Source organism: Phocoena phocoena, chromosome 16 (genome assembly GCF_963924675.1).
Source record: "Phocoena phocoena chromosome 16, mPhoPho1.1, whole genome shotgun sequence".
NCBI lineage: Eukaryota > Metazoa > Chordata > Mammalia > Artiodactyla > Phocoenidae > Phocoena > Phocoena phocoena.
Genome location: NC_089234.1, coordinates 45489242 through 45503010, shown reverse-complemented (window position 1 = coordinate 45503010; position 13769 = coordinate 45489242). Strand labels below are relative to the sequence as shown.

At 50.2% G+C, this 13769-nt stretch overlaps 1 protein-coding gene across 2 annotated transcripts in view; it reads left to right on the top strand.

The window, feature by feature from the left end:
- The window catches only part of MARCHF8 (membrane associated ring-CH-type finger 8), a 59368-nt gene extending 51082 nt beyond the window's left edge, over positions 1–8286 (top strand). The window contains exons 3-8 of one of the 2 annotated variants that reach the window (XM_065894466.1): positions 1906–1927; positions 2743–2809; positions 3041–3886; positions 5308–5488; positions 7433–7580; positions 7982–8286. In XM_065894466.1, the coding sequence (XP_065750538.1) occupies positions 1906–1927; positions 2743–2809; positions 3041–3886; positions 5308–5488; positions 7433–7580; positions 7982–8286 (1569 nt within the window). The remainder of the gene's footprint in view (positions 1–1905; positions 1928–2742; positions 2810–3040; positions 3887–5307; positions 5489–7432; positions 7581–7981) is intronic. The other variant, XM_065894467.1, reaches the window with a different exon arrangement.
- Positions 8287–13769: the final 5483 nt, after the last annotated feature.

Sequence of the window (13769 nt, the reverse complement as noted above, 5' to 3'; positions counted from 1 at the left end):
TGATGTTCTTTGTGGGATCAGAGAGGATGAAGTGAGGGCAGGAGCACAGATAGAGGATGCCGAGGCTGTTCCTGTTTCCCAAACAGAGCAGGGGCTTGGGGCTGCCGCCATCCTGCAGGCCTGCCAGTCTGCTGCAAGTACAGACACGACTCTGTGTGAGTCCCCGTGACACACCTGAGACAGGAAACTCATGGGGAAGGGATCACAGATGTCAAGTGTGTGGATAGTCCGGCTGCTTCCTCGGTGCAGGTTTTGTTCTGCTCCAAGGCTCTCCCTCCTACCACTGAGCCTTGCCAGCACAGATGTGTGCTAATGTGATCGTTACCCCGGACTTCCCGTTCTCACATGAATTACTTGAGGTTCAGAACAGGAGTGAGAGGCCATTTTCTCTTGGTTTCAGCTTCCCATCTGAGACCTGCCTCCTTTCAAAGACACTGATCCTGGGAGGGCCTCATTCTCCAGATACGACCCCACTTTCCTTCCACAGGGTTTGCCTTCCCTTCAGAATACAGGAAAGTACACGTGGTTTCAAGCGGCTCCTGTCCTTAGAATGTAACAGGGAGGGAGATAACTAGGTATTGCCCTCGTCTTCTTGGTGAGCAGTGTACTTTTCCCTTGCTCACGTGGGGAGGGCGCTTCCTTCTGTACCTCAGTCCAAGCGACTAAGCTTGACCCAGCAACCTAGAGGATGGAGAGCTGACCTCTTAGCAATGAGGGACAAGGACGTGAACCTACATTCCTGTCCTCCCTTCCTCCCAGGTCTACTTGGGGAGGCGTGGTGGCGACGCTTACTTTTCTACACCATGACCAGCTTGTGGCCTTGCCTACAGGTGCTGAACAGAGCTGCTGGTCACCCTCACAAGTTAAAGAGGGGAGCAAGAAGTTCAAGAAGGCTCCCCATCTCAGAGTGGGGCTAGGGCTGAACATCAGAGAGCAGGCTGACTGTAGGAGCTGGGGACATTAGTGTGGCTCTCCTAAGCCTGCCTCCGTGCAGCGACTAACAGTAAAGGCCCTGTGTGCTCACCGCAGGAGAATAGAGAGGAGCCCATGGTGGCTGCCTGGAGGAGGGCACAGGAGAAAGCAGAGGTAGCTCGTGCAGTGGGAACATAGCAGCATAATATTGAGACTGCCACCCCCCCACACACACACAATTTGTTTTAGAAAGAATCGTGACGAAGTAGTGCAAGGTTATTGGAGGGATGTCATTTTCGTGGCTCCAAATAAACTTTAGATTCTTAAGAAATTTGACCAGCAGCGCTCTTATGGAGAATATACGCAACGTCCACGTGCACATTCAGCTAGAAGGCAAGTGTGGATTCTCTGGTGACTCAGAAGATGTGCTCATTGAGTAATGCTGCATCGTTCTAGCATACACATGTAGCACGATACCATGTAGCCTCTTGGATCGAGCTTCTTTAGGTTGAGCTGGGTTTACAGTGATGTATCATCCCCATGCTGGGCAGCAAGAGTAGCCGTCCAGTGGGCATCTCAGTCAGAGTGCCAGTTCTCTCTGGCTCTTCCCAGGCTGGTGTTTTCGCTGGAGAGGCAGCAAGGTGGGGAGAGCTGTCCTGGTGGCTGATGCAAGTCTGTGGTCCCACAGCTGGAGTGCCAGGATGAGAGTACATCCTGGGGGTGACACTGAGCAAGCGTGGAGCCAGGTGGGCTCTCCAGAATCAAGAAGCAGGGCTGAGGGCCACTGGAGTGGGCCTGGGGAGGGCAGGGAGGAGATGTCAGCTTGCTCTTGATAACAGACCCACAGTACTGTCTCCCTGTGGCCCTTGAGTTGTCCCTCAGGATATCTGTCCTAAGCGGGGAAGAACACACAGGGTGCTGTGAGGGCCGTGGAATCTCAGGAGTCAGTCTTGATGAGGCCTGGCAAGGGCCCCACAGAGGCTGGAGTGGGAGGCTGGGGGACCCTCTAGTAGTGGTCATGCACCCTTAGCCCAGCTGTGCTCCCTGATCCTATTTCTCTCCTCCACTTCTCTTCCCATCGTGGTGCTTCCTCACCCTCCCAGACTGGTCTCTAATTTTGGCTTGTTCACGACCCCTCAGAGCCCCTGCTCTATCTCATGACCTCTTGCTATACTTTCTTCCACATTTACATGTTCTTGATAATTTTCTCAATACAGAATCCCAAGATTAGGACTCGGGAGCATTCTGTGCTCAGCCCCCTCCTGGGCCTGGGGTTGAGCTCTGGGTTGGTGGCCCTGTGCTCAGGTAATCTCCCTTTTGTATAAAGAGTGCTGGCAGGGTAGTGAGGGTTCGTGGACCAACTGCCAGGTGGTGAGGGAGGAGTGGCTCTCACATTCTGCCAGCCTCAACGAGGATGATCCCAGGTACCAGGTTAAAGAGTGCTGGGTGGGGGCAGCAGAGCTGGCAGGGAAGGTGCCTCATGTTTCTTTTGCATTTGCGTGTACTTACGGTGCTTGGTTTCTTGATTTATGTATGAACGAATTAAGTTTAGATGCTTAGAAGATAAATGACCACTGAATATACAGAAGGTTGATGGTGCTGTTCCAGAGTCTCAAATATTTCTTGGCTACACTTTACCTTCATCTGAGAAAAGAAGAGTGCTGCTTGGTTTGTTCTTACCTTGGCTCGTAGGGACCTAATACGTGCTATTCACTGAGCAATGGGCAGCGGCAGACCCATTGCCATTCACAAGGAGGTGGTGTTTGCAGTTCCCTGGCTTTTCCTGAAAACTGACTGGAGGTGTGTTGTTGCAGGCTGGGGGCTCTTCAGTGGCATCCGCTCCAGTGTCTGCCTTCTCTCGCACTTCTGTCACGCCCTCCAATCAGGACATCTGCAGGTAATGCTCTGCTTCACGTGCTGCGGTCGTTCATGTGCATCTCGGGAATGAGCGTTCTTGTCTGCAGGTTCTTGATTCTCCATATGCCTCTGCTCTAAACAGTCAACCTGGTTTTATGTGCTGTTTGCTCACCAGGTACCGCGCAAGTCTCATTTCTTCACTTTGATGCCTGTTTTCTTTTAAAATTGTTTTTACTTTCTGTGCTTTTATTCCACTGTTCTCTGCATGCAGTTCCAGTGCAGTGTTTTCTGAGTGTTGTCACCACAGTCCCGTGCAGTCTGCTGTTGTCTTGAAAGCTCCTCCCTGCCAGAGTCCTCTGACACAAGGGCTCACTGTGACAGTTGCCTGTCAAGACACAGTGCAGGCATCAAAGAGAAATTCCCATGGCTCAGAGTGGGTCCAGGCCTTGAAGCCTGCTAAGAATACCAAAGCCAGAAGAACACTGAAGTTCTCAAAATCCCTGAATGATGTGGGTGAGAAGGCCCCGGATGCTTTGGAAAGTTTTGACTATGCGGAGAGGACTTGCTCTGAAGGGAAACTGATACTCCCTCAAGACCCGTGTCTCAGTATTAACAGGCTCCACCAGAAAGAAAAAAGAACACTGAATCGCAAACCTCTTGGCAGTTCCAAACATTCTTGTGTTTCATCCCTTTCCGCCAATCGTTCAGCGGCCTCAGAGGTGGGAGCCGGCAAGGGGGGCACGCACGTCCTGCTTCTTGACGAGAAGGCAGATGGCGAGGCCGTGTCCAGAAGCCGGCGGCTGCTCCGGTACCTGTTCTCGCTGTCACACGGCTTGAGCACCAGCAGCCTGTACTGGTTCCACGAGCTGGAGAGCTGCACTGCCGGCCCGCACCCCGCCAAGTCCTCCAGCGGGCTGGCTGGGAGCGCGGGCTTCTTCTCCGACGAAACGGGAGATGATGACGTCTTTGAGGACAGCACATCCACAAAACCGAAGAGCAGGGTCCTGCGGGCGCCCCTCTGCTCGGTGGAAAAGGACAGTGACCTGGATGGTCCTTCCCCTCTCTCTGAAAAGGGCCCCCCCATCTCTCCCGTGTCCACATCAGGGGATGTCTGCAGGTTGGTTTGCCAAGAACCACCATTCTGGCCCTCTCTGCTCCCCACACCTCCGTGGCCTCATCTTGCTTTAATATGTGAAGTTTCAGGAAAATGAATAGGCAGTTGTACACAATTATGGATTAATAGTTTTCTCCAGAATAGATTATTGGTATCATTTGAAAAACCAATTTTTATGACATGGGTCCCAAGATAGTTTCATAGATGATAAAAGAGGAAGAAGCTACACATATTAAAGGCCAAGCTGACTCTTCTCAACTAAAAATAAGTAGCTTTTGCATAAGGAAAGCGGAAGAAAAAATAGTATCTCCAGTCTTCCAGCTTGATGGTCTAGATATTAAGCATTGGCTTCCCCTCTCGACCTCGTTTTTACCCCTCGCTCCACCTGCGACACGGTGTGCATGGGGAAGGGCTGCTCTTCAGCAGCTCCTTCCTTCCTTTTAACTTGGATGCAGCCACCTCTGCCCGGGTCCTAACTCCACTTTTATCTTCCCGGGTGCAGCATCCTTGTCAGGCCTCCAAAAGCTTTCAGAATTCACTTTTGCCGCTACTCTTAGGCCTTCCCCATTCTAACCTTTCCCCAGTGGCCCCTCCTCAGGATCAGCTCTTATCATTTCTTTTAACAATTGGATCAGAAACCCCTCTCACAGAAACAAACAGCCGAGAGCCTGGCCTGGGCCAGAACCCAGTTCCTTTCAGGCCAGGTGTCCCTACCTGTTCTCCAGCTGCTGGAAAAGACCTTTCTGTTTCTCAAAAGTCTGTTAAGTTCCTTGAGGTTAGTAGCTACGTCCTGTTGCATGCACCCTTAGAAATAATGAATGATTTAAATTTCTCACTTATTGCTATGAGTGATCCTGAAAAAAGAAATGAAATTGCAGCATCTTATAATGGTTTTTCAGGTCCAGGAGAAACACTGTGATTTCTCTGTTTACTCTCTGAGAGAGGACAGAAATATGTAGTTGTGGTGTGTGAAGGTGAGGTCAGTGATTATAGCTAGCAAGCAAAGTTCATCATCTTTTCAAGTCACTGGTATTTTTGAAAGGTAGAGTGCTGGTTTTGTTTTACACGGAAATTTTACCTCTGATTATTTTAATGTCATGTAAGTTCTGGAAGATGTTTCCTTAAATTCGTCTTTTTAGTGAAGTTCTTAAGTCTTACCCAAAATGACTGCTTTGTCATTTCTTATATCATTTTTTCCTCTCTGATACCAAAAGCCACCCAGACTTTCCATGTTGGTGCGGTAAGCTAGAAATTTTTAGTTTGTAGTAATTGTTTTCATTTGTGTTTGTATGTTTTCGTGCTTATAGTCATTTTGTGATGTTTGTTTCGGAACGTTTTCCTTGGGGGGACTGACCTTCCACTGAAGCGTCATCTTCCCTGTTGTGTGGCCCTCCTTGTAATGACTGGCTTTCCTTCTGCCATAGGATCTGTCACTGTGAAGGGGATGACGAGAGCCCTCTGATCACACCCTGCCACTGCACAGGGAGCCTCCACTTTGTGCACCAGACCTGCCTGCAGCAGTGGATCAAGAGCTCCGACACACGCTGCTGTGAGCTGTGCAAGTACGAGTTCATCATGGAGACCAAGCTGAAGCCTCTGAGAAAAGTATGTGCGAGGCCACCCTAGGAAGTACTTTAGCTTCACTGAGATGAGCACCCAGAAGAATTAGCACCTGGGACTGGGTGGAGCCACAGTTGGCTTGTGTTCACTCCTTTAAGAAGTTGGGGCTGGTGTGTACATTCATGTTTTTGGTACTGATTTCCAAGTCCCTCCTCTCAGGAAGAAGCTCTTTCTGTCCATTCAGTCATATGATGTTTTCTTTTTCCTTAAAACTAAGACTGCCTGCTTGTCTGTATCAGTCATTTGGCCCTTGACCACAGACTGTTTTGTGACATCTTAGTCAGCATTAAACTTTGTATGTATTAATTCTTCAGGCTTTGCCTCTAATTAGGTCCATATAGTGGAGATTAGTATCTCTCCAGCACAAAGAACAGCATAACATGGTAAATTTATTTCTGTATACCTGTGACAGGTGTTTCCTAGATGGGAAGTGGGGGCAGATGGGAAAAGAAAGGAACCACAGGCATTACATGCAACACAGCTCTCTTCAGGTTCCATGTCCGTGCTTCCTCTGAAAGGAGCCTCATCCGGTGCTCCCCTCCTGTGTAAACATTGGCCGTTCAATGTGTCTGTGTGCCCAGAATATGGAGAGGTTTTGTTTGGAAGAATAAAAGGTTTGTTCTTATCTCAAAACTCATAAATTTCAAGGGGAATTACATAATCAGGTAACAGCACCAACATGCCAATTCAGTGCTAACTTCTATGGTGATCGCTCGTATCAGATATTCAGAGAAGGAAGTATTCATTGTGGGTCGGAGCTCTGGGGAAGCAGAGTGGTGGTAGCATCATAGAATGTTTGGTGTTGAAGCAGTTCTTGGAAGATCAGTAGGATTTAGAGGGGAAGTGAAAGGACTCTAGAGAGGTCAGATTGTCTCTGGAGAAGAGCAGCCACCGCAAAGGTAGGGTGAGCATTTCAGGGGAGTGTGAAAGGCTTGAACTGAATGTGTCTTAGAAAATCAGGGGGACATTTTAGGAGGGAAGCCAGATGAAGATACTGTGTCACACCATAGCAGAAAGAAATCTGGATGCTAGGGAAGGCAGGCGCAAACTACTTAAAAAATGTTTTGTCCCATAAAAGCCTCACTGTTTTTTGGGTACCTACTCTATGCTGATTCTTCAAGTGAGTCTTACAGCACTTTGACCAATATAGATAGTCCATGAAGACTCTACTTTCAGTTTATCCTGCCTAGAACCACCTGGAAAGGTTGTGAGTAGGGCTGGCAGAGGATATGCAGTGTTTACACTTGTTCTTTTTCTCTACCTCTATGTGTTTTCTTCTGATTCGGAAACCAGTAAATGAAAAAGAAAATCTGGCTATTTGGAGTAAATTAATGAGCTCCTAGAGGAGATGGGACTGGCACAGACTGCTTGTACCAGGAACTCTTAGCATCGATTTCACAGTGTTGCTGCCAATGTAGCAGAGGACCAAAGAGTGAGCGCCCTCCACCATCACCTTCACGACATAGTGTGACCCATCTGCTAGTGTGTTGTGGTGTCATCAACCCCCTTCTTCCCCTCACTCATGCCAGTCAGCAAGTCACGGAAACTTAAAGTGTGCCACCTGGGTCTTGGGCCAATGTGCTGTTTTCATCAGGACCAAAACCATAGTCTTGTATCAAAGCCACTGAATGCCTGCTTTGCCAGAATAAGCAGCCAGGGGATTGCTGGTGGTGGTTCATAGCTCATCTTGATCCCAGCTTCTCTTCATTGCCTAGAAAGTTGGATGTGGACAGAACACCAGTGCCTGGTACCTGGTTGATGCCACATGGTTTAAAGGGAGCGACTCTGAGTGTTTGGGGAAATTCATCTAGCTTGGGAAAGGGGGAGGGAGGAGGGAAGCCAGTCTTAACCACCAACAAAGCTCTCACCCCATCGTAGCGCTTTACGCCCATGAGCCTGAGCCTCACGCTCTGTGCGTTGTCTTTCCAGTGGGAGAAGCTGCAGATGACAGCCAGCGAGCGCAGGAAGATCATGTGCTCCGTGACGTTCCACATCATTGCCATCACCTGTGTGGTCTGGTCCTTGTACGTGCTCATCGACCGCACTGCTGAGGAGATCAAGCAGGGGCAGGCAACAGGTATGTGCTCAGGATGAAAGGTGCACCCAGGAGATCCTGGATGGCACAGTGGGTCTTAGGATTGGGGTGTTATTCCAAGGTTGATTTTCAAGTCAGACCTCAAATGTCTGGGCTTCTGGAAGGAGGCATCAATCATGAGGGCACTACGCATCCTTTTTGGATGTTTCTTTTGCTGTGGTGGTAGTTTTTAAAACCCAGTCAGGAGAGATCAAATCATGGAGAGAGAATCTCCATGGAGCAGGATAAAAGGGAGTGGACATGCTCTTCCACTCCTCGTGCAGTGAAGCAAGATTCGATAAGTTAAGAGTCCATGGTTATGGGAAGTTCAGAAATTGTGTTTTATTTACTTCACATCTTAAATAAGGTCGGCTGATAGGCTAACTGGGTTTTTTCCCTTCCAGGAATCCTAGAGTGGCCCTTTTGGACTAAATTGGTGGTTGTGGCCATCGGCTTTACTGGTGGACTTCTTTTTATGTACGTTCAGTGCAAAGTGTATGTACAATTATGGAAGAGACTCAAGGCTTATAACAGAGTAATCTATGTCCAAAACTGTCCAGAAACAAGCAAGAAGAATATTTTTGAAAAATCTGCACTAACAGAGCCCAACTTTGAAAATAAAGATGGACGTGGAATCTGTCATTCCGACACAAACTCTTCTTGTTGCACAGAACCTGAAGACACTGGAGCAGAGATCGTTCACATCTGATGATGTGGAGGGTGTGTAGTTCTCCTGGACATCTGCGAACAGCTGAAGGAAATTGTTTACTGCCAATTGTGTACATTTTCTTATGTCGTTTAATAGCATAGACGGGGCAGGTGACTATTTTTAATGGCTTCTCTTTTTCTAAACCCTCCTTAGTGACTCCCCTGGAAAATCCTCACGTCAGCTGTGCACGGCTGGGTTCTGCTTCCGCCAGCGTGTCTACAGGAAGGGAAGTTGGAAGAGCCCGTAACAAACACCGTGATGGGGCGCTGGCTGGGTTCTGGCCTGTAGTCTTGAGCAGAATGAGAGAATAAGATGCCAAACCTGAGGTTAGAGCAGGAGCTGGTAGCGCCTGGGCCCTGATGCACCTCTTCCAGTTGGCAGGTCCCCCCACCGACCCTCTGGAGTGGAGTGTTGGGAACATCTAGCCATGAGGAGAGGCTTCCCCCTCACCAAGCAGAGCACGGGGAGGCCACCACTGACAGTTCCCGAGCAGACGGGCCGTGGTGCTCTGTGCGTGGTGGTGAGTGATTCACTAAGCAAAGCAAAGCACTTTACAAAAAGAGAATCTGTATTTTGTAATATGTGTGTCCCGTGGGATTGACATTTAAAAGGACGTCTCATTTAGAAACCTTCCCTTCATGACCCTGATTATCTCTTTCACATTATAATTGATCTGAAACCCTTTCTGCCTTATATATGCTAAGAAATGTGACATCTACTCTGGACACAAGTCCATAAAAGGGACTTGTGACTCTAAAGCAGGACAAACAGGTCTGAGGCTTTTTCATAACACCTTGTGGGAATTAATGGATGCTAAATGGCAATTCGAGCATAATTTCTGTGGTTTTGAGCCTGTTTTGTGATAAGTCTTCATGTCATAGGGCTGCCCTGAATGTTTCTTTTTTTTTGGTCAGCCCAGAAGAAGGGTTCATGAGATCTAAATGAAAAGAAGTGAGTAATTAGAACAAAACTGAATATTTAAAAACTACTCCTTTAAAGACAAACCTCTCCAGTTTGTGCTGGCTTCACACTGATGGAGTAGGCATTGCATCGCCCTGGTCTGGGGCATGCATACTGCAGGTGCTCCTGGGTGCCTGCCACTCAGCCAGCCCCTGCTCCTGGCACATTCTGTGGACCACTGCCCAGGGCAGAGATGCAGATGGGCTGGCTCTGGGGTGAGGGCCAGGAGTGAGCAGCAAACTGCCCTGGTCCACTGTGTCCCTGCTCCCAGCCACTCCCCTGCCCATTTGTCGCCTTAACTGGACTGAACAGAGAGGATCCTTTAGGGGCCCCTGGCCCTGCTATCAGTCCATTCTGTCATCAGGGATTATCTCCTGTACCATTTTTCATAAAACAAAACCAAAATTACTACCATCAAATGGCCTTTGTCCTTTTAAAAAGGTCTGCTTAAAATTCTGTTTCTGAAGACCAGTTTCATCATGCCAGGCAAACAAGAGTCAACTCCAGGAAAACAGGCCAGGGGAGTCTGCAGTGTAAGTTAGGTCTGCCCGGATGCTTACTCTCCAGGAAGCGCCGCAGATGAGCATCTGGGGGGAGATGCCTGGGGGTCCTGCCCTCCATCCTCCGAGCCTTAGTTGCTTCATCCAGCTGTTAAGAGGAGGAAGCAAACAGAAGATGATTCCTTTCCATTTCAGAGTAGAAGCCCCATGGTTTGTTTTGAAAGCCAGGAGGAGGCTGAAGGATCTTTAAGCTCTGGAGGAGGGCTTTTCCCTGCCGTGGCTTCTCTGGTCTGGCAGCTGCTGTCCAGTTGTAGCCCATCCCTGGAAATAGGTCAGCCAGCCCTCTCTGTCTCCCAGGGCATGTCCATCCCGTGCCTGTGGTCACTGTGCCCCAAAGTGCAATTACCTACACCCCTTCTCAGCCTGGGGACACCAAGCAGCTACAGACTGTCCACTCAGGAGACTCCCAGGTCAGCCCTGCCTGTGCCCCTTAGGAACTGCCTGGGCAAGGCCCCTTGTCCCTCTAACGGCGGATGAGTGGTCAAGGGAAGACTGGGATAGCTTTTTAAGTGGGAATCTTTCCCTTTCCCCCTGGTGGAACCCCTTATGCTGGACTTGAAAAGCACTGAGAGTTTCTGTAGAGAGGAGAGTGTGCTTAGGTGGGGATAGCCCCAGGGCAGCCCACCCAGTGTGCCTGGCGCCCTCTGTGGCAGAGGTGCCTTTATAACCATGACTGTTGTGTCGCTCCCATACCCAACTAGACTGTCACAGGAAGCCCTGTCACTTCTTTTTAGGAAGGGCCTAAACACCATCTCGTCACCTCCAGCCAAACTCCTGAAAGCCCCTGCCTGTGGACAGTCAGCCCCATGTCCTTCTTTTCTCCCCTGGGGTGGCACACAGCTACCCCGTTGCCTTTCTCTTTCCTCGCAGGTCCTGTTGAGCACCTCTGCCCCACTACTGAGTCCCAGGGCTAATCTCTTCCCCGAAGGGACTAAGGGTGAGTGCGAAGCCCTGCCAAGGTTGGGCTGTGCTGCCACCTAGTGGGAGCTGTGGATCTGCCAGGCATTCCTTTAGTGTCAGCTTGCTCTCTAGGTTCTTTTGGGGGCTTAATTATTCCCCATTTCCTCATCATTTTGCACCTGGCTTTAGTGAGAAGATGACACTTGGATGAACCATATAGAAACATTGAATGCGCTTTTGCAGGTCTCAGGGTCAGGGGGGCCGATATTTGTAGGCCAGGTGAGGGGGAGAGGGAAGCAGCCTCAGGGGTGTCACCAGCCAGCCATCTCTGATTTGGCCTCTATGTCCCCTCAAATTATAGTTCAGCTGAAGGGCTTTTGTGCTTGGGTTTATTTTGAGATTTTCCTGAAAATTGTGAAAGACCTCTTCCTACCACAGGCCCCTAATGTCACTTCCTTTTTTACTTCCATCCACTCTTTTCAATCTTATGGGTCCAGTTACAAAACCTGCGGGTGTGCCTTCCTGGCTACAGACATACGGACCCCAGGCAGTTGGGCCCGTTCAAGAGCCTCAGCTAAGGCCTGCACGGGTCCGAGCTGCCCCTGCTGCCTGGTGGTCAGCTGCAGAGCTGGAGGAGGACTGGGCACGGCAGGGTGTAAAGATCCACGACAGTGTGGATTTGGCCTGATGCAAATACACATTTGAGATACTTTCCCTCTTGGATCTGATTTGAAATATGCAGCTTCCATCTCTAGTCCAAGGAAAGACTGAAACATAGGGAAGTCAAAGCATTTGTCTTTGTTTTGGAAGTAATTGTGCAACTCATCACCTGTTTAGATGCAGTGTTTGTAGGAGGTTGATTGTTAATAAAGACCAAATTTACACTGGCATGTGTGGTGTAGTTTCTAAAAGGCACTTCACATTTGAACTTTTTCTTAACTTAGAGAATTTCAAGTTATCTAAATGTCTAGTTTTGTATCCCTTTGTGTATGTTCACTGTTCTTCAGCATTACTGCTTGAATAATTCTCTGTATTGCAGGGGGTGGTTGTACTATACACGGGAGTATCTAATTGCAGCAATAAAGCTTTTCTTTAAAAAGGAGTTTTTCCATGAAAGTGTTTTCCTGCAAGGAGGCTGGGAACATTGGCAAGCACTTCCAGTGGTCTGGACCCCTTTCCGGGTTCCTCTGGCTTGCACATCAGGAAAGTAAATCATGCAGACTCGCGTGCAGATTTGGTCTGTCCCTGTAAGGGAGGAAGGATCACTGGCAGTGGGTTCTGGAGGATGTGTGGGCGTGGGAGTGAAAGCTGAAGTCGTTCTCATAGGTGTGCTTGTCTCAGACATCCAGGCTCAAACAACTTGGACTCACCACGCTCAAGTTCTCTCAACTTGAGAGAAGCCAGACTCAAGTTCAGGGTGTGTATGGCAGCACGACCATTGGAATGGTACGTTGCTTAACTAGCCTTATCTGCTGAAACATATACTGAAGCACAGCCCAGCTGAGTGAGGGAACGGGGCAGGGCCGACAGGGCTGCTGGCGATAGCTTAGCCTGGCTGCATCTCCTGGCTCCTGGCGGGGCTTCCCTGAGTAATGACAGTGCCGTTGATCCTCCAGTCTCGGGACTGCAAACCACTCCCGGGTCTGGGAGTGCCGAGGACGGGCACCTGGCTTCACCTTTGTACACCAGGTGAAAGGAGGGAGGCCAAGGTCGCCCCAGCATACTGCCCTTGGTGAGCTGGGCGAGTCTGTCCACAAGTGCAGGGAGACTGGGGAGCTAAGAAGCAGGAGGGTGCTTTGCCAAGTGTCCTCCTTGCCTGACTTGGGAGAAGAGGTCCCCAGAACTGAGTGGAGCTGTTGAAGCCCCTAGAGGAAGAGGTGCATCTGCTCAGGTGTGGGCTCGCGGGGGGGACGGAGGCCAGTGTGTGCCCCAGCCCTCCCCCGAGAGCTCCCTTGAGCTCAAGCGTCAGTTGGAGGGAGTGGCGAGGAGCAGGAGCTGAAAGAGGAAGTGCGAAGTGGGGACTGCCCATGAGGAGCCTCTATGCTTTGGGGACCCGATGAATTTGCGTTTGGCTGAAGAGACGCCCAATAAGGTCTTGTTGCCGGCGGGCTTGAAACAGTGCCACCCCCAGGCCTCTCTTCCCTTTGACACCAGCCAAAAAATGACGGGTTGGGGCCGCTGATGGCACACCACTAGGGGCGGTTTGAATCCTCTAGGTCGGGGGGGTGGCCCACCACTGCTCGCAGACCAGCCTCCTGTTTCATAAATGTACCTGTAGACGTACAGCCTTGCCCTTCATTGACACTGTATTCAGCTTATTTCCTGCTACAATGGCAGATCGTATGGCCTGCAAAGCTTACAATATTTACATGCCCCTTTACAGAAAAAGTTTCCCAATGCTTGGCCCGTGTGATCAGCGCCCCCTAGAGTTGTTGTTGCACAGCCCACGTGGTGTGAGAGGCATAGACGACCCTCTCTAGGACCTGTCTTTTCTCCCAGCCTCAGAAGTGCAACAGAGACCAGGAGTCCCACTGCACGTCGGGTCAGGAAAGAGCTGAGAAGGGTAACTCGGGGGAGAGAGGGAGAGGGATGAGCCTGCTGTCCTGAGCTGAGAGTTCCTCTGGGCTGGCAGGCCCAGCCCCTGGGCCATCAGAGAAGCCGCATCGGCCCTGCCTCGCCAGGCTGCCTCCTCCGGAGCTGAAGTGAGAGGAGCGCGGTCCAGGCTCTGTGGGCACGATCTCAGCGTGCCCTCCGCATTAGGTAGGCGTCTGGAGGTCCAGGGGTCCAGGGAGCCAAGCTGGGCTCCACTTTGTCCCCCTTGTCCAGCTTCCACCCTTTCACTGGAGACACGCAGTGCCAGGCACTCGGCAGAGGGGAGCTGGCCCGGCCGTGCTTCCCGGCACTGCTGTGGCACGGTCTGCAGGGGGACCAGGGGGAGATGGGAAAAGGCAACACAGGTTGTTGTGAGAAAGAGCAGTCTTGTTATCCTTATTCTCCTGCTCTTCTGTTGTTAAAATGCCCTATTATGAAGCAGTGATGAGAGTGGCTGGTAGCACTTGGCGG